Genomic DNA, 19,859 nt, shown 5'->3' on the forward strand with positions numbered 1-19,859 from the left:
GTAGATAGGGCATGTTGTCCCAGCGCTTGGCACACGTGGAAGGTAGCCAGCATGTATTTGTAAAATGGAAAGTCTGAGAGCTGATTTCCTGCTGCCCACGGTGCCCAGCAAGGGCAAAGCTAGTCTCCTGGGCTGATAGAGGGCGGGGCTGTTGGAGGCAGAACTTACTGCCTTGAGTTTCTGCTCCTTGTGTAAGAGAAGAGAGTCCCAAGCCCGTGATGAGACGTGGGGAAGTGGTAACAGACTGCAGGAGCCCTTCCTGCCCGGGGCCCTGATTGGGCAGCAGCAGGGTCTGATGTGGACATCACTTCAGAGGTGTCCTTCCTTCCCAAGGGGACTTAATGGCACAGTATGAGTGTGGGCCTGTGACCGCACCCCTCAGGATGTCTTGAGCCGATCACTTTCCTTTTATGTTGTAGATCGTCTGGTTGAATCAGCCTCCTTGAGAAAAGCCATAGAAACGGTTTACGCGGCATACCTGCCCAAAAACACACACCCATTCCTGTACCTCAGGTAAGGCTCACCAGGCTCTTGTTCCAGCACTCTTCTGAAGAGGTGGGCTTGCCAGTATCCCGATCTGAGTGAACCCCACGTGCTGCTGGCAGGGGATGTCTTGTCCCTTCTCACTTGCTCATTTAGCAGAACCTCACTGCGAGTCTCCTATGTGCCAGGCCCCGAGTTGGCGACATAAAGGTGAAGGATGTGTCTAGAGGGGCTAGCAGCTTGTGAGCCGTGTAGAGATAGAAATGAGCTCAGGAGGCCCTGAGAGTTCCTGCTACTGCAGGAAGTTGCAGCGCTGTGGTTTTCCTTCCTGCGTGAGAGGTGTTCTCCTCCTCTGTGGAGACTGTTACCTTGGGTAGCCTAGCCAGCTGTTGATTGCTGCAGGGTGCAATTTAATTTAAACAATTTAGCAGTCTTATTGTGAGCGTTATACAGGCCAGGGCTCCTACGAGGTGTTGGAAGTATGGACTGTGAGGTTGCCCTGCGCTAGAGGAACTTAGAATCCAGGAGCTGATTTATGGAGGATCGCCCCATAGCTTGCCCGTGTAACATTTTCAGCGTTTTTATCACAGCATGACAAAAGATCACCCTTAGTAACAGGGCTAGCTTTGTTCAAGGCATGGGTTACTCTAAAACGTCTTCAGTCTGAGACCTTTGCCCTCTGAATAGAAATTATTGTGTCAGAAAGTTAATTTTTTGATCTAGCTTTGATCGAAGTGGAGGGTAAAAATAGGTTTTTAGGGTTAAAAGTAATTTTTAGTTTAAAAGTAGAATTGTTGAATCCCTCGTGTCTTCTGCTAGATAATGAACTGGTCAGGTTATCACTTGTTCCGTCTCTTTATCGGAAGACAGGAGCAGTCAGTCCTGAGCAGAGGAAGTTTAACAGAAACCCAGCCTGCTGCCATCAAGTTGATTCTGACTCGAGCGACCCTGTAGGACAGAATAGAACGGCCCCGCGGGGTTTCCTGGGCTGCAGTCTTTGCAAAAGTAGACTGTTACATCTTTCTCCCACGGAGCAGCTGGTGGGCTCAAACCACCGACCTTTAGGTCAGCAGCCAAGTGCTTTAACCACTGCGTCACCAGGGCTCCTAGTTTAATATAAAGAAGTATTAAACCAGGAATTGGAGTGATGAGGGATTGGCTAGTAAAAGGTGAAGAGGCAGAAATAGCAGATGTGGGGAGCAGCCATCGCCCCTGGCGCTGAGACGGTGGGCCCAGGCTCACCGGGGCAGCGGCCTTCTGGCCTCCCCCAAGGCCGAGGTACAGACCTTGGTGAAGAGGATGCAGCTGAGCTGGCTGGATGGTGGAGAGGCGATGAAGCGCCCCCTAGCGGCACTCTGCTGCAGAGCCACCTGAGGGAGTGACGGGAGAAAGAAGGTGCCCTCCGGCACCCTCTACCGACAAAGCTTCACGTCGCCAAGCTCCGTTACCGCAGAGCCGGCAGTGAAAGAAAGATTTGGAGTTGAGAGGCAGTAAATTGATAGCTGGCACAGACTCTTAACTGACTTTTATGTTAAATTTTGATGATAGAGAGTATATTTTTCTTTTATAAAAAAATGTATATTTCTGTTTAATCTTTATATAATCCCGAAAAGTAAGCAGGGGACAGGTTTAAGGCTGCCCTTTTTTTTTTTTTTCCTTTATAGCTGAGAAAACAGATCCAGGGAAGTAGCTTACGTAAGGTCACATACTGAGACGTTCCACCAGTTCCAGAGTGATGACATTAGCTGATACAGTAACTGTGCCAGCTACATGCAAAGTACTTTACATGGATTTAATCCCCGCCATAAACTGTGAGATTAAAAAAAACAGACCCATTGCCATCAAGTCAATTCCGGTTCTTAGTGACCCTATATGACAGAGTAGAACAGCCCCATAGGGTTTCCAAGGAGTGACTGGTGGATTTGAACTGGTGACGGTTTGGTTAGCAGCCTGAGCTCTTAACCACTGCACCATCAGGGCTCCAGGTAATGCTCTTATCTCTACTTTAAAGGCAGAGAAACTGAGGCAAAGAAAGACAGTGTATCTTTCCTAAAGCCACACAGCTCTTAGTAGCAGAGGCGACATTTGCACCCAGTCACTCAGACTTGACCTTGAGGTTTTGACCACTGTGTGGTTTGGCGTCTCCAACTCTTCTGGCCACCACATATTAACGATGTGTGGAGTTTTTCCCCTTCTTCCGCCATCCAAGGACATTGTTCTGCTTTTCCTCCTAGTTTAGAAATCAGCCCCCAGAACGTGGATGTCAACGTGCACCCAACGAAGCATGAGGTCCACTTCCTGCACGAGGACAGCATCCTGGAGCGAGTACAGCAGCACATCGAGAGCAAGCTTCTGGGCTCCAACTCCTCCAGGACATACTTCACCCAGGTGAGGTCTCCTCACCTGCCGCTTGTCTGCTGCCGCTGCCAGCTGAAGGGCGCCGTGTCGACATGAGAACCCACGTTTTTGCCTGTTGCTCTAGGACTTTGTTTTCAAGTATTTAGTGTCTGATAGTTTTCTTTGAGCAGTATCATCTTCTTTGAGCCTGCCTGTGATCTCAGGGTCCAGAGTCACAAGGCTTGAGTTCTCCTTATTCCGTCTTCATCTGGAACCTTAGAAAGACCCACTTCCTAGGAATAGGGTGCTTTTTCACTGCGTTCTGTTCCACCGTGGGTGTTCAGGAAGAAGTTGATCCCATGTACACAGTGCAGTGTGGAGGGGCTGTGCCCTAGGGAGGCACGGGGCAGAGTGGAGAGAGCGGGGGCTTTAGTGACAGGCAGGCCTGGGTGACGGGCTGTGTGGCCAGTCCTCTGTCTTGGTTTCCTAGTGCTGTCATAACAAAGTACACCAAGTGGGTGGCTCTAAAGAACAGATATTTAATGTCTCACAGTTCTAGAGGCTAGAAGCCCAAATCGAGGGCATTGCTCTCTCTGTTGGCCCTAGGGGAAAATCCTTCTTTGTCTCTAACTTCTGGTAGCCCTGGGCGTTTCTTGGCATTCCTTGGTTGTAGACAGATCCTCACATTGTGTCTTCCCCCACGTGTGGCTCTACTTCAGAGTCTGTTGTCTCCTTTGTAAGACACTGCTCGGAAGGGATTAGAACCTACCTTACCCAGGTGTGACCTCATTGATGTAACTGATAACGTCTGCAAAGAAAATCTTCTATTTTTCAACCAAGGTCACATTCACAGGTTAAGGGGTTAACGACTTCAGTGTATCTTTTTGAGGGACACAATTCAACCCATACCACCTTCCTGGAGCTTCTGTGTTTCCCTCGGTAAAGATGGATCTGGGCAGCCCCACATCCGAGGCCGCTGCGAGCAGTAGTGAACTGTGAGTGGAAGGCTTCTGGCATAGGGCCTGGCAGCAGTTGTCTTACTATGATTGTCCAGATTCTAAGTGCTTATGGTTTGGGGGCCTCACTTTCCCGACTGTAAAATAAGCCACTTGGATAATATGGTGGTGTCCAGTGTCCCCTCCCAGTTCTGAGAAGATGTGGCTCTGAACATCTCTTTAATCACGGCAGAGACGTGTTAATCATAAGCCCAGTAGATGCTGGAACTACAGAAACGGAAACATTTCCGCAATAAATAACGCTGGGTCCTGCAAGCAGGAAGTGGGTTTCCATGAGAGCCTGTTTCACAGAAAATTGTTTTAGAATTACCAAGTGAATGAATGCTTTCCATGAGAACTTTCACGGTTACCCAACTGGGAAGATCCTTAGTGGGAGATGGAATGGCACTAGGCAGTGAGACCAAACCCAGCTGGGGCAGCCTGCTTCCTCCCCTCCCCCTACCCCGAACCCAACACCTGGAGATGTTAGGGCAGAGAGAGAGTGAGTCCTCCTAGATACCTGTTGGTGACACCTGAAAAGGGTATGTGACACGTGTGGGAGAAGGAAGTTCAAACTTGGAAACCAGTCTTCATTCTTCTGTTTTGATGGGCTTCTGGTACCAATATGGAGCCCTGGTGGCGTAGTAGTTAAGAGCTTGGCTGCTAACCAAAAGGCCGGCAGTTCCAATCCACCAGCCACCCTTGGGAACCTTATGGGGCAGTTCTACTCTGCCTTGTAGGGTCACTAGGAGTCAGAATCAACTCGATGGCAATGGGTTTGGGTTTTTTTGTTTTTGGGTTCCAGCGTTGCCCCAAAGTCTTGTAGAGGTAATAAGTGCACAGACCCTTGCAGTGCCTTTGATCGAGATGAAGACATTCAGTCCCCTGTGAGGGCTACTGTGTTTAGTGTGGGTAAAGCATGGAGCAGTATCAGAGACACAGGAAGTGCTCAGTAGCTGTTAGTAGGCTGTAATTGTTGCTGACTGAGTCTCAGTGCCCTGTACCACCAGAGTGTTCTGGCAGAGGAGACAACAGGGTTGGAGGCCTGCAGCAGGTACAAGAGAACATACACGAGGATTTCAAAGTTCAGAGTGGTAGGTCCACCCAGGCTACACATCAGCATCACCTGGGGGACTTTTAGAAAATACTGAGGCCTGGGCCCTCCCCAGACCAATCAATCTGGGTGGGGCCTGGCCATCAATATTTATAAAAAGCTTCCCCGCATGATACCATGCACAGCCAAGGTTAAGCAACACTGGGCCTGAGTGAGGGCCTGCTGGCAATGGCAGCAGTGCTGAGCGTTGAGGCTGCAGAGCTCAGGCCAGATAGAGGAGGTTTTCATCAGCATATTAAAGAGTTTAGACTTGGACTGGATACAAATTGATTTTATGAGGTGCTGTCTGTCTGCAGTATGGAAAATGGATAGGAGAAGAGCAAGTGGAAACCTGCAGCCGTTCCAGAGAATCGGCGAGGGGTCTGGACAGCAGGGTAGCTCCATTCACTAGCAGTTGAGAATCTAGAATTGCCAGGACTTGAAAAAGGGGTTAGCTGGTGGGGGAAAAAGTGTCCTTGGGTTTAAGGTGTGTCTCTTGTAAACAGCACATTGTTGGGTCATGTTTTTTTAATCCATTCTGCCACTCTCTGCCTTTTGATTGGAGCATTTAGTCCATTTGTGTTAACTGTGATTACTGATAAGAAGTGACGGACTTCTGCCGTTTTGTTACTTGTTTTTGTGTGTCTTAAGCCTCCTTTCTCTTTGTCTTTTACTACTGCCTGCTTTTGTGTTTTCTTGGTTGATTGTAGTGAGCCTTTTTGGTTCCTTCTTTGCTTTTGTGTTTTGTTGGTTGACTGTAGTGAGCCTTTTTGGTTCCTTCTTTCCTTTTGTGTGTGTTTTTTATATATTTTCTCAGTGGTCCAGGAATATTACATTCCGAATTATCAAGCATGAATCCTTATTACTAGCCCTTATACTTGTCCATGCATTTTCTTTTATTAGAGATCTCTCATTTTAGGTATGGCTTTGAATTACTTCATAGTGTCTTTTCCCCGCTGTCTACAGAGCTCCCATTCGTATCTCTTTGTAGGGCCAGCCTGGTGGATATGAACTCTCAGCTTCTGTTTGTCTGGGAATGTTTTAGTTTCACCTTATCCTTGAAGGATAGTTTTGCTGGGTATCCTATTCTTGGTTGACAGTTTTTTTCTTTTCAGCAGTTTAAATTTATCATCCCATTGCCTTTTGGCTTCCACTGTTTTTGAGGACAAATTGGCATTTAATCTTAGTGGGAATCCTTTGTATGTGACCATTTGCTTCTCTCTCACTGCTCTCAGGATTCTCTCTTTATCTTTTTGAGAGCCTAACTATGATGTGCCCTGGGGTAGATCTCTTTGGGTTTATTCTGCTTGGGGTTGTATGAGTTTCTCAGATTCGTAGATTCACATCCTTCATTAGATTGGAAAAATTTCCTGTCACTGTTTCTTCAGATATTTTTTCCGTCCCTTTCTGTCTCCTATCTCCTTCTGGAATGCCTATGATGTGTATATTATGTGTATATTACGTCTCTATTTATTGTCCCATACTTCCACTAAACTGTGTTCAGCCTTCTTGAGCCTGTGTTCTTGTTGCTCTTCAGTGTCTGTAATTTTAACTGTCTTATCCTCTCATTTACTGACTCTATCTTCTGCCTGATGAAACCTGTTGGTGAGTCCTTCTCTGCTGCTCCCCTCTGCTCCCCAATTCAGAGTCCCTCAAAGCTGAGCATCATCTCCTTGTATTTGTGGGGGAGGGTCAGAACAATGGTCTGCTTATGCCACTGTCTCGGTTACCTAGTGCTGCTGTAACAGAAATACCACAAGTGGATGGATTTAACGAAGAGAAGTTTATTCTCTCACAGTCTAGTAGCCTAGAAGTCCATATTCGAGGCGTCAGCTCCAGGGGAAGGCTTTCTGTCTCTGTCGTCTCTGGATGAAGGTCCTTCTCATCAATCTTTTCCTGACTAGGTGCTTCTCAGCACAGGGACCCCGGGTCCAAAGGACATGCTCTTCTCCTGGCTCTTGCTTCTTGGTGGTATGAGGTCCCTACTCTCTGCTCCCTTCCCTTTCCTTTTATCTCTTGTAAAGTAAAAGTTAACACAGGCCACATCCCAGGAAGACTTCCTTTACAACGGATCAGGGATGTGACCTGAGAAGGGTTTTACATTCCACCCTAATTCTCTTTAACATAATATAATCTTGCCTCATTAACCACAGGCAGAGATTAGGATTTATAACACATAGGAAAATTACATCGATCACAAAATGGAGGATAACCACACAATACTGGGAATCACATCCTAACCAAGTTGACAGATATTTGGGGGACTTAATTCAGTCCATGACAGCTGCCATCTTCCTGCCTACTCTCTATACTTGTATATGTTTTATTTTAGACTTAATTTTAGAATTGCCCTTATAATTATAACTGTAATCAAAATTATACCTGGCTCTAGTTTTCTTCTCTAATGCTCCGTTTTGGGATCTAACTTCTGTACTTCATAGTCTGAGTCATCCCGTTACTTTCTTTTCTGATACAGACTTTGCTGCCAGGACCTGCTGGCCCCTCTGGGGAGGTGGTTAAGTCCACAGTCAGTGGGGCCCCTTCTTCTGCTTCTGGAAGTGGAGACAAGGTCTACGCCCACCAGATGGTTCGTACAGATTCCCGGGAACAGAAACTCGATGCCTTTCTGCAGCCTGTGAGCAAGGGTGTGTCCAGCCGGCCGCAGGCCCAAGTCCCAGAGGACAACACAGATGGTTCTAGTGGCAGGGCCAGGCAGCAAGATGAGGAGATGCTCGAACTCCCAGCCCCTGCCCAAGTGGCTGCCGAGAACCAGGGAATGGAAGAGGAAGCAACAAAGGAGCCTTCAGAAACAGAGAAGAGGGGGCCCACCCTGAGCCCAGGTGTTCCCAGGTATGGCCGTTTGGGAAAGTACAGCTTGCTTCCTTTGTTCTTTACTAAACCTGCCTTCTAACTTCTACTTCTCATGAACCACCTGCGTCTTCTCTCTGCCTGACTTGCCCTCTGCCTCCAGGGGAGCAGAGCTGTGACCTTGTCCACTGTCTGCCCTTGACCATGGTGTTGAGAGTCATACACCACGGTGTCCTTGAAATGTCTTAAGTATCCATGGCTCCGAGCATTAGTTGAAAACTCATCAGAAAAAAATCAGAAGATTGAGCCTTTATTTTTGGTAAAGGATTTTGGTAAAGCCTTAGCACCAGGCATGGCTAAAGAGAGAAGCCTGAGATTTCCAGGGGATTCGCCTTCATTGTATCCAGAGCTCATTTGATGTCTTTCAGAAGGAGCACACTCTCTCAAAGCACGTGAGGCAGTGGTGGAAGGGAGCAGGAACAGTAGCAGTAAAGGCTGCCATTTAATTTGGAGAATTCCCAGTGTGCACCCTGAAGGTCATTTACAAACATTATCTCCCAGAGTTCTGAAAGATGGGTCGTCTTCTCTCAGCGTGTACAGGTACTGAGCCAGGAGCTCAGGGTTAAGGTGTGTGCCCAAGGCCGCACATCTGCTTGGTTTCTGCGTACCACATCCCTGGCACTAATAGGCTGTTTGAACTGGGACGAGTTACTTAACCTCTCTGCGGTCCAGTTTGCTCACTTCTGAGTCAGTCTGTCTGGATAACCTCTAATGATTTTTTCCAGAGAATAATAAAGGAAGCTTTTGTTTATTGAGCAGCTAGTAGGTGCCAGGTACTTTACATAATTACCTCATTCAGCGCTCTTAATAGCCCAGCGGGATCAGTGTTATGCTTCTGTTTGTCACGTGGCAAACTGCTACTACAAGTGATTTACCACACAGCAGTCAAAGGAACCATTTTAAACTGGAAATCAGATCCTGTCCCTTTTTTGCTGAAAACCTTTTATCCCACAGCACATGAGATCAGCCCGAATCCTTCACCCTGCCCTCCCTCCAGCCCACCACTTGCCCTCTTGCTCACAGCCACACTGGCCTTGTGGCTGTTCCTGAACCGAGTGGGCTGCTTCCCCAGTTTGCCCTTGCTGTTGCCTCGGTCTAGGAAGGCTCTGGCTTCATGTCCCTCAGGTCTTAGCTGAAGTGTTCTCTCTCGCCAGAACCCTTCTTTATCCATTTAGTCTAAAGTGCCCTTCCTCCCACCTCCCCGCCATTCTTTTACATTACCTTGTTTTATTTTCTTCATAGCACTTCATCACTACACGAAATTGTCTCTTTTGTTTACTGTTTAACTCCCTCACTGGAAGTGAAGCCTCATGAGGGCAGGCACCTTGTATGTCTTTTTCATTTCTCTGTGTAGCTGGTATGTAACACTGTCTGATGGATGGTTGGATGGTGGAATGAATGAATGAGACTGGGAAAGGTCAGTTCACTTGCCCAAGGCCCTGTAGCTAGAATCCAACATCCTGGTATGTGCAGCTGCGTGGCCAGCTGCAGAGACCTGAGGGTTATCACAAAAATAGTGTTGAGGAGAACAAGCTGATCTTGCTGGTCAGCCACCAGCACAGCAACCCTTCTACAGATGTGCAGAGCCGTCACGGAGAAGCTGCTGCCTTCTCCATAACTCAGCACACAGAACGTGGCTCACTTAACCTTCCCTTCTCCATGAAGCAGCACACAGAACGTGACTCACTTAACCATCCCTCCTCCATGACACAGCACACAGAACGTGGCTCACTTAACCTTCCCTCCTCCATGACAGCACACACAATGTGGCTCACTTAACCTTCCCTCCTCCATGACAGCACACAGAACGTGGCTCACTTAACCATCCCTCCTCCATGACAGCACACAGAACGTGGCTCACTTAACCTTCCCTCCTCCATGAAGCAGCACACAGAACGTGGCTCACTTAACCTTCCCTCCTCCATGAAGCAGCACACAGAACGTGGCTCACTTAACCTTCCCTCCTCCATGAAGCAGCACACAGAACATGGCTCACTTAACCATCCCTTCTCCATGTCGCAGCACACAGAACATGGCTCACTTAACCATCCATTCTCCATGTCGCAGCACACAGAATGTGGCTCACTTAACCATCCCTCCTCCATGACAGCACACAGAATGTGGCTCACTTAACCATCCCTTCTCCATGTCGCAGCACACAGAACATGGCTCACTTAACTATCCGTTCTCCATGACAGCACACAGAACGTGGCTCACTTAACCATCCCTCCTCCATGATGCAGCACACAGAACGTGGCTCACTTAACCATCCCTCCCGTATGACACAGCACACAGAATGTGGCTCACTTAACCTTCCCTTCTCCATAAGGCAGCACACAGAACGCGACTCACTTAACCATCCCTCCTCCATGACAGCACACAGAATGTGGCTCACTTAACCATCCCTCCTCCATGACAGCACACAGAACGTGGCTCACTTCACCTTCCCTCCTCCATGACAGCACACAGAGCGTGGCTCACTTAACCTTCCCTCCTGCATGACAGCACACAGAACATGGCTCACTTAACCTTCCCTCCTCCATGACAGCACACAGAACGTGGCTCACTTAACCTTCCCTCCTCCATGACAGCACACAGAGCGTGGCTCACTTAAGCTTCCCTCCTCCATGACAGCACACAGAAGGTGGCTCACTTAACCTTCCCTCCTCCATGAAGCAGCACACAGAACGTGGCTCACTTAACCTTCCCTCCTCCATGAAGCAGCACACAGAACGTGGCTCACTTAACCTTCCCTCCTCCATGAAGCAGCACACAGAACATGGCTCACTTAACCATCCCTTCTCCATGTCGCAGCACACAGAACATGGCTCACTTAACCATCCATTCTCCATGTCGCAGCACACAGAATGTGGCTCACTTAACCATCCCTCCTCCATGACAGCACACAGAATGTGGCTCACTTAACCATCCCTTCTCCATGTCGCAGCACACAGAACATGGCTCACTTAACTATCCGTTCTCCATGACAGCACACAGAACGTGGCTCACTTAACCATCCCTCCTCCATGATGCAGCACACAGAACGTGGCTCACTTAACCATCCCTCCCGTATGACACAGCACACAGAATGTGGCTCACTTAACCTTCCCTTCTCCATAAGGCAGCACACAGAACGCGACTCACTTAACCATCCCTCCTCCATGACAGCACACAGAATGTGGCTCACTTAACCATCCCTCCTCCATGACAGCACACAGAACGTGGCTCACTTCACCTTCCCTCCTCCATGACAGCACACAGAGCGTGGCTCACTTAACCTTCCCTCCTGCATGACAGCACACAGAACATGGCTCACTTAACCTTCCCTCCTCCATGACAGCACACAGAACGTGGCTCACTTAACCTTCCCTCCTCCATGACAGCACACAGAGCGTGGCTCACTTAAGCTTCCCTCCTCCATGACAGCACACAGAACGTGGCTCACTTAACCTTCCCTTCTCCATGAAGCAGCACACAGAACGTGGCTCACTTAACCATCCCTCCTCCATGACGCAGCACACAGAACGTGGCTCACTTAACCATCCCTCCTCCATGACAGCACACAGAACGTGGCTCACTTAACCATCCCTCCTCCATGATGCAGCACACAGGACGTGGCTCACTTAACCATCCCTCTTCTATGACAGCACACAGAACGTGACTCACTTAATCATCCCTCCTCCGTGACAGCACACAGAATGTGGCTCACTTAACCTTCCCTTCTCCATGACGCAGCAATAGAACGTGGCTCACTTAACCTTCCCTCCTCCATGACAGCACACAGAACGTGGCTCACTTAACCATCCCTCCTCCATGACAGCACACAGAACGTGGCTCACTTAACCTTCTCTTCTCCATGAAGCAGCACACAGAACATGGCTAACTTAACCATCCCTCCTCCATGACACAGCACACAGAACGTGGCTCATGTAAAAAAATTCAGTAGAAAAGTAACGATCTGCGTTCCTTTTTTTTTGTTGCAGGAAGAGGCCTCGGGGAGACTCTGATGTGGAGATGTTGGAAGACGATTCTCAAAAGGAAATGACAGCAGCCTGCACCCCGCGGCGAAGGATTATTAACCTCACCAGCGTTTTGAATCTCCAGGAAGAAATTAACGAGCGAGGGCATGAGGGTACGTAAGTTCTGAGGTCCGCCTGGGACCCCGAGTGCCTGAACAGCTAACATTAAGTGGAAACGCAGAGAGCATCTGTGTTGCCAGGGTGGCGACTGCGGCGTGCCAGGAAAACCTCTCTTTCCTTACCAACGTCATTTAAGCATCAGCTTAAGACAGTTTTCACCTGGGAGAGAAAGGAAACATGGTCTATTCATTTTAGTTACAATGAATTGCTGTTCTCATTAAAACTAGGAGTCAGAGTAAAGGCGTCATTTAAAAAACCTTCAGTTTGTTTCAGAAGCGAAAAGCAGTGTAATAATCAGTAAAATTCTATCCTGTGGCCCAAATGGGATGGTGTTGCGAAAAGCGCACCACCACTTCCCACTCCGTAATCTTAGCCTCCGGCCATGCTTTCTTCCTCACCTGTGAGATGAGATTACTTTTACCTACCTTGAAGATTGTTATGTTGGTTGGAGATAAAATGTAAGTGAAACACTTGGTACAGAGTAAACATTTGATAGATATTTTTATATCCTGCAGATAAAGTTTAGTAATAAATCATTATCATCTTGCTCAGAAATAGCTTTTGGAAATACCTGAGCATAGAGGTTACTTTTGGTCCCAGTTACTTCAAAACTAACTTTATGATTTTAGGAATTAAAGGGGGCTAGTCACTGCCCAAGGAGCCCTGGTGACACAGTGGTTAAGCACTTGGGTGCTAACCAAGAAGCCAGAGGTTCGAACCCACCAGCCATTCTGCGGAAGAAAGATGTGTCAGTCTGCTTCTGTAAAGATTATAGCCTTGGAAACCCTATGGGGCAGATCTGTCCTGCAGGGTCACTGTGAGTCAGGAATTGACAGCTACAGGAACGGGGAGTCACCTCCCAGGGTCTCTGGGCGGTGCAGTTAACCCATTTGGCCGCTAACCACAAGGTCAGAGGTTAGAGTCCATTCAGAGGCACCTTGGAAGAAAGGCCAGGCAATCTTCTTCCACATAACCATTGAAGAGCCTGTAGAGCAGACCGACTTTGACACCCGTGAGTCGGAGTCAGCTTGCCAGCAGCTGTTGAGTCACCTCCCGGGTCAGCCAGTGCTGTGATTGGGATGTGTAACAGTCCACGGCCCTAACAGCAGTCCTGGCCCCCCCACTCACGAGCCAGACGGTCATGTTCCAAGCATACACCTCTTTGTCTGGAGCTCTACTCGGGTGTACATAATCTAAACAAGACTTCCGTTTTTCATCTGTTGTATGTTCCTCGACTGAAGTAGAGTCAAGCACCACATGACGTTCGTGTGGGCAACGTCTGACTGCATATACATCCATGGTCCTGTAAGGTTATATGTAAGGTTATAACAGACTTCAGGAGTCCCGATCGGACAAAGGGGCCGTAGTGGATGTAGCTGGACGGAGTGAACACAATGGCTTCCCACACGCAACACATGTATCTCGCTTCTCCTGCATACAAAGCATTTGCGCTGTCAGGCATGCGACGGATTTGGTTTTTGTTGGTTTCTAGTATATTTTAAAATCAGAGAGTATGAGTCCTTCTACTTGGTCTTTTTATAAGATTGCTTAGGCTACTCGGGGCGCTGACTCCTCCAGCAGCAGCAGCAGCAGCAGCAGACAGCACGCAGGGCTGCTGGGAGACCGCGTCTCTGCACGTGAGCGTCAGAACTAGAGGGCTGGGTGCCCGCCTTCGGCCCCAGGTTTTCTTGCCACTTCTCAGAAAAACACGCCAAGACCCAAGGTCTCAGTTACAAACTCAGATGTGTGGTTTGGCTTTGACGCACAGGAATTTTGTCCTGTTTAGCTGTTAGCCCACAGACTTCTGGTGCTGTTGGGACATGTAGGGTAGGAATGAAATACAGGTCCTTCTCACCTGGACAGTAGACCTTGAAGAGGTCCGTGAAGCCTCCCAGAGCCCCCCCACGGCTGTCTTCTCTGTTAATTTACTGCCCGGATGCAATAACAACTCTGAGAGGCCTGTGCTTGGTGGGCGGCCCCCCTCCCGCCCCGGCTGGCACGGCTGCCTTTCAGTAGCTCCGGGTGCATCAGAGCGTTCCGTGGGAGATCTGGGCAGAAATCTCTGACCCTTTTTCAGTGAATCAGTGAGACTGCTCTCTCTTTCCTCCAGTGTCTCATTAGTCAGGATTATTTGATGTTCTCCAGCTTTTAAAATAATCATTCTCCACCCACGCAGAACATCCTGTAGACACATCGAGCTTCCAGTGGGAACAGAGAGAAGCGCTATTTTAAAAATGAGGAAAATACGTATCTTTTTATTTGGGGTGGGGGAGGGAGTTGCAGAACTTATGCAACGATGAGAGGATCCACATGTGCGCAAGCTAAAAAAACAAAAAGTACATCGAAAATTTGATCCATCGGTTTCCTGCCATCCTGGACCATGATGTGCTGTGGCCGCCGGCCTTTCCCTCCCCTCTCTCTGGTGTGGTGTTTTTATTCCTTTTGTCAAAAAGACTTTTTAGTCAAGCGTGGGCAGAGAGATGGGTAAGTACAAAAGTGTGTCTAAAAAATATATGGAGGACCAAAGACGAAATAACTGCCCGTTTGTAAGAGCACTGCCTGTTTAAGAAACAGACCTTGCCATCATCCCTGAAGCTTCTCTGCTCCTTCCCCATCCCACTCTCTGCCCTTCTCCCCAGAGGTAACGCTACCCTCAGTTTGGGGGTCATTTCCTTTCATTTTATTATAGTTTTCCCACCTATGCTTCTATCTCTAACTTGTTTAGTTTTGCCAGTTTTAAATTTTATATAAATGGAATTACATTGTTGTTTTGTGTTGTTGAGTTAATCCCGACTCATAGCAACCCTATAGGACAGAGTAGAGCTGCCCTGTAGGGTTTCCAAGGCTGTACTCTTTCCCGGAGCAGACTGCCAGGTCTTTTCTCCTTTGAATCTGCTACTGGGTTGCAACCACTGACTTTCAGTTAGCATGCACGTGCTTAACCATTGCACCACCAGGGTATACATAATATTTCTGCTATTTGCTTCTATTTCTGAGATATATTATCTATCTGTGTATATATTCTAAGATCCATCCATCTCATTGCATATAGCTCAGGTATGCTTTTTCTGCATTATAGGTTCCACTTCATGAATATACAGCATGTTTGTTCGTTCATTCTACCGTTGAAGGATACTTGGAGTTCTCAGGCGGCCCCCGTTCCCGCCTTCTCCCCTCATCCTTCTCCTCTGTTCCCCTCTCTGCCCGCTCGCTCCCCTCTGCCATGAGTGATTCATTTCTTGGTAGGCTGGCTGGAAAGCACTGCTCCAGGCAGGTGCCTCAGAGAGTCTCTGCTGGGTCCTGACATGGTAGCTGCTTTCTAGCGGGGTGGTATTACTTTACCCTCCCACCACCAACGTGCACAAGTTCGGCTGCTACACGTTCTCTGACGTCAGACGTTTTACCAATTGGGTAGTTCCTTACAGTACCTGATTGTGGTTTGGTTTGCATCTTCTTGGTTACTAACAGAGTTGAGTGTGTATATTTCCTCTTCTGTTAAGTGCTTCTTCAAAGTTTTTGCCCGTTTTTTTGGTTGGATTTTTGGTATTTTCTCACTGATTTTAGAAATTCTTCATATATTCTAGGCAATGAGCAGTTACCTGAAGATTTCATCCCTCCATTTAGGCCTGATCACTTGTAACTTTTTAGAATGGATGTTTGTTTCCTGAACGGAAGTTCTCAGGATTGATGTAGACAGATTGTATCAATCTCTTCTTTACAGATTTACTACTTTACTTTATTTAAGAACTCCTTCCATTCTCTGAGATAAAGATATACTCTTACATTATCTTTGAAAAGCCTTATACTTAAGTCTGTAGTCTCCCTGGAACTGAGTGTGTGTGTGATGTGAGATTCACATTTTTCGTGTGAGTATCACCGTTACTCCGTAGCACGTTGTCGTCATTACCCACTGTCTCAGTTAACTAGTGCTGTTGTAACAGAAAACATCACAGGTGGGTGGCCTTAGAGGACAGAATTCTGTGTTCTTACAGTTCAGAAGCCTAGATGTCCAAATTCACGGGTTCTGAGTCCATCTCCAGCCTTGTCTAATCTGGCTCTGAGGGGAGGTCCCTCTTTGTCTACTTCAGCGTCCAGTGGCTGCAGGCAGCCCTTGGTTCTTGGGTTTGTAGATGGATTTGCCGTGTGTCTCTCTTCACGTGGTATCTTCCTCATGTGAGCCTGCGTCTCTTCTGCTCTTCTCATGACTCAGAAGTGATTAGGTCCAGGACCCACCTGCTGTGGTCTGCCCTCTTTAACACAACCAAAGAAAACCCTATTGCAGGTAAGATCATGTCTGCAAGATCAGGGGCCAGAACTTCAATCCTTATTTTGGGAGACACAATTCAATCCATTATACCTGCATATTATTTGCTTAGAATTCTTTGTCTTAGACCTTTCATGGTCTGCCTGAAGTATGTTCTTTAGGGGGACTTTTGGTGGCAAGCTCTCAGTTCTGCTTTATCTAATTACCCTTATTTTAAAAACACGATTTTTCCTGGATGTAGAATTCTAGAGTGGCCATTTCTTTGCCTTGACACACTGAAGATGTTACTCTGTTGTTCTTTAGCTTCTGCTGTTGCAGTTGAAGATTCAGCTATCAGTCTTTTATTACTCCACGGTCATGTGTTTTTTTCCTCTCTGAGTGCTTTTAAGATCTTTTTTGTGTCTGTGTCCTTCGGTACCTGTCAGGTGTGGATTTTGTTGGGCTTCACAGAGCTGAGGCTTTGTGTCCTCAATCATTTCTGGGATCTTCTCTGCTATTTTGTCTTGGGAGTCTTTAGATGTCTCCTCCCTCCCCGCCCCCTCTTCTGGAACTGCTTACGTATTTACCTGCCGTGTTCCATGTTTTCCATCATTGTCTCTCTCTGCTGCATTCTAATTTCTTTAAACCTGCCTTTGAGTTAACTGCCTCTCTCTCCATCCCTGTGTAATCTGTCGGTAAATCTATCTTGGTTTTTAATTTCAGTTATTATATATTTCATTTTTAGAAATTTTATTTGGTTCTTTTGGAAACCTCATGGATCATTTTTGATAGACTCCTGCCGCTTACTCACAGTTTGAATACCTCTTTAGCATACTGAACGTACTTAATTTTACGTCATGGTATTTCGAGTTCCTGAAACCATTGCGAGTTGATTCTATGGTTTCTTCTGGATTCTACTTCTTGGTGCTTTATATCCTTGTGTGGTTTGTAATTTTTTTGACTGCGAGTTCTTGGTACTTTACTGGGGAATTATTTGAAGCCTGGGTTGAGATTCTGCCAGGAACCTGGGTAACAGTCAGCCCTGGTGTCAGTTTAAGCCAAAATCTGCATTTGCTGCCTGGAGTGAATTCTGAGTGTGAACCCATGCCCAAGGATACATTTTCTTTCTTTCTCCCAGCACCAGGGCTAGAGGCAGGCGGGCAGCTTTTCTTACTGCCCTGTGACGGGGAGAGGGGTGTATGTTGGGAGATGATTGTGTGTTTCCTTCTTCAATGAGAGTGTAGCCCTTGGTGTCTCAGCTCCATGTGCTGGGGAGGTGGTCTCCTGTTAGATCCCCCGTTTCAAACCATCCCTAGGCTTTTGTCTGCTGTTCTCTACACCCTCAGTGCCTGTGAAAACCAGAGTTCATCATTCCTCAGCTTCAGGTGTCTTTGGTTAAAAGCTGGTTTTAGTGCTCTCATTATTTCTCTGGGTTCCTGCTTTATCTTAGAGCTTGATCTTCACGTATTCCTTGTTCTTTTGGCAATTCCTTATTGCATCTTAAAAGATTACATTTTATTCCTCATTTGTATTTGTTTTCAGCAGGAGGGTCAATCCAGGCATCTTTGTGTGATTGTTAGCTCTGGTTCTTGTGCTTGATGCTTTGGGCTGCAGGGAGGTGCTGGTGGGATTCCATTGCTTACCTGTGGTTTTCCCCCAGCTCTCCGGGAGATGCTGTATAACCACTCCTTTGTGGGCTGTGTGAACCCTCAGTGGGCCCTGGCACAGTATCAGACCAAGCTATACCTGCTCAACACCACCAAGCTCAGGTAAGTCAAGGGGGAGGGTGGAAAAGCAGAGCCTCTAGAAGAATGCTGTTAGGGATTGAACTGTGCCCCCAAAATCTGTGTCAGGGTACTAACCCCCATGCCTGTGGGTAGAACCCCATTTGGGAATAAGGTTTTTCTTTGTTATGCCAATGAGGCCATATGGGTTTATGTTAATGAGGCCAGTTAAGCCAATCACTTCTGAGGTGTAAAAGAGCGGATTAGACATAGAAGCAAGGAGCGCCAGTGTGCAGGCATAGCAGGTGCTTTGCCTGTTCCCACCAATATTGAAGTCCTTAAGCAAGACCTATGTGGTCCGGATTGCTTTAAGAACAAAAAACCAACCCGTTGTCACTGAGTCAATTCTGACTCCTAGCGACCCTAAGAACTCAAAAGTACTACGTACACGGGGCGTTTATTTCAGTTCTCTTTTCTGTAAGTCAATACCTACTTCACAGCAGTTTTGGGGATGTTGCCTGCCGATTGTGCTCGTTTGATTATCTAGGAAGTCTCCCTATGCTCCCTCACGTTCCACTTCATGTTTAATGGTGAGTTACACAACAGTGATTTATAGGATTCTTTTAAGTGGAGGGGAAAGTAAGAAAAAAAAAAAAAAACTCCTTAAATTTCACTACAAGGTGTCAAAACCGTTCACGGTACCAGAGGGGTAGGGATGAAGCAAGGGTGAAAGCAAGCCAGAGCTTCGTCCTAGCCCTTCACCCGTGTGTGGAGGCTGCCAGCCAAAGCCCTGGCTGGAACAGACGCAGGGAAGCCAGCTCCTTAAACGACAGGAGACCTTGTTAGATGGTTAACCTGATTCCACAGCGAGGCAGGACCACCTCTTTGTCCCAGGTGTTTCGGGCTTCCTTCTCCCGTTTTCTCCTGACTGCTCAGTTCCCAGGTGTGAGTTCAGCTTTTCCTTAAAGTCCTTCATTTTTGTTTGCAGTGAGGAACTGTTCTACCAGATACTCATTTATGACTTCGCCAATTTTGGTGTTCTGAGATTATCGGTAAGTTTATTTTTCTGCATCCCACTTCTGAAACTTCAGCAGTTGGTCATTTTTGAAAGTAGTCGCTCTCCCCTAATATTTTATTTGTGGTATATTAAGCCTTTAAAAATACGCTCACGGAACTTTATTGTATGATTTGCATAAGTATAACGCAGTTTTGTCATTTGGTAGCCAACTTAAATGTTTATTTTTATGAAGTTAATTCATATCTACTTAAAAATAATTTGAGAAAAGCTAAGAATAGAAATAAACATTGTCAAAAGCCCGTAATCTAAACACAAGCCCTACTAACGATTTTAGTGCATTTCTTCCAAGACCCTTTCATGCCTAATCTCAAGTTAAAATCATACCACCTGTCTGTGTAGTTTGTATCCTCTGTTTTCATTTGACATATTCTACGAAAGAGCCTACCAGGGTTTTGATTGGGATTGTGTTGAATCTGTATTTGGGGAGAAGAATCTTTTGTTAGGTTCATTCTTCAGTTTGCAGTTCTAAATGTCACTGTTGGTTTTGTTTTGTTTTTTTTTTCCTGTCATTTGTTGCTAGCATAGAGAAACACAATTGATTTTTCTGTATTGATCTTGTATCCTGCAACCTTGCTAAACCACTTATTAGTATTAGTACCTTTTTTGTAGCTTCTGTCAGATTTTCTGCCTGGACGATCATGACATCTGTGGACAGAGACCGTTTCTTTCTTCCTGCCCAATCTGGAATCCTTTACTTTCTCTCTCATCTGACCGCACTGGCTAGGACCTCCAGTAAAACATTGATTAGAAGTGAGGAGAGTGGGAATTACTGTCTTATTTTTGATCTAAGGGGGGAAGGCACCCAGTCTTTCTCCATTAAGTGTGATGTCCCTTATCAAGGTTGAAGAAGTTCTGTTCTGTGCTCAATTTTCTGAGAGTTTGTATTAGGAATAGATGTT

General features: G+C 46.9%; 1 protein-coding gene across 2 annotated transcripts in view; it reads left to right on the forward strand.

Moving 5' to 3' along the window:
* Window positions 1-19,859, forward strand: part of MLH1 (mutL homolog 1) — a 48,377-nt gene that overhangs the window by 20,104 nt on the left and 8,414 nt on the right. For both annotated transcript variants that reach the window (XM_064277460.1, XM_064277459.1), the window contains 6 exons: window positions 420-513; window positions 2,718-2,871; window positions 7,385-7,758; window positions 11,760-11,908; window positions 17,819-17,927; window positions 18,871-18,934. In XM_064277460.1, coding sequence (XP_064133530.1) covers window positions 420-513; window positions 2,718-2,871; window positions 7,385-7,758; window positions 11,760-11,908; window positions 17,819-17,927; window positions 18,871-18,934 — 944 coding nt within the window. The remainder of the gene's footprint in view (window positions 1-419; window positions 514-2,717; window positions 2,872-7,384; window positions 7,759-11,759; window positions 11,909-17,818; window positions 17,928-18,870; window positions 18,935-19,859) is intronic.

This window comes from Loxodonta africana, chromosome 27, assembly GCF_030014295.1.
Source record: "Loxodonta africana isolate mLoxAfr1 chromosome 27, mLoxAfr1.hap2, whole genome shotgun sequence".
Classification (NCBI taxonomy): domain Eukaryota; kingdom Metazoa; phylum Chordata; class Mammalia; order Proboscidea; family Elephantidae; genus Loxodonta; species Loxodonta africana.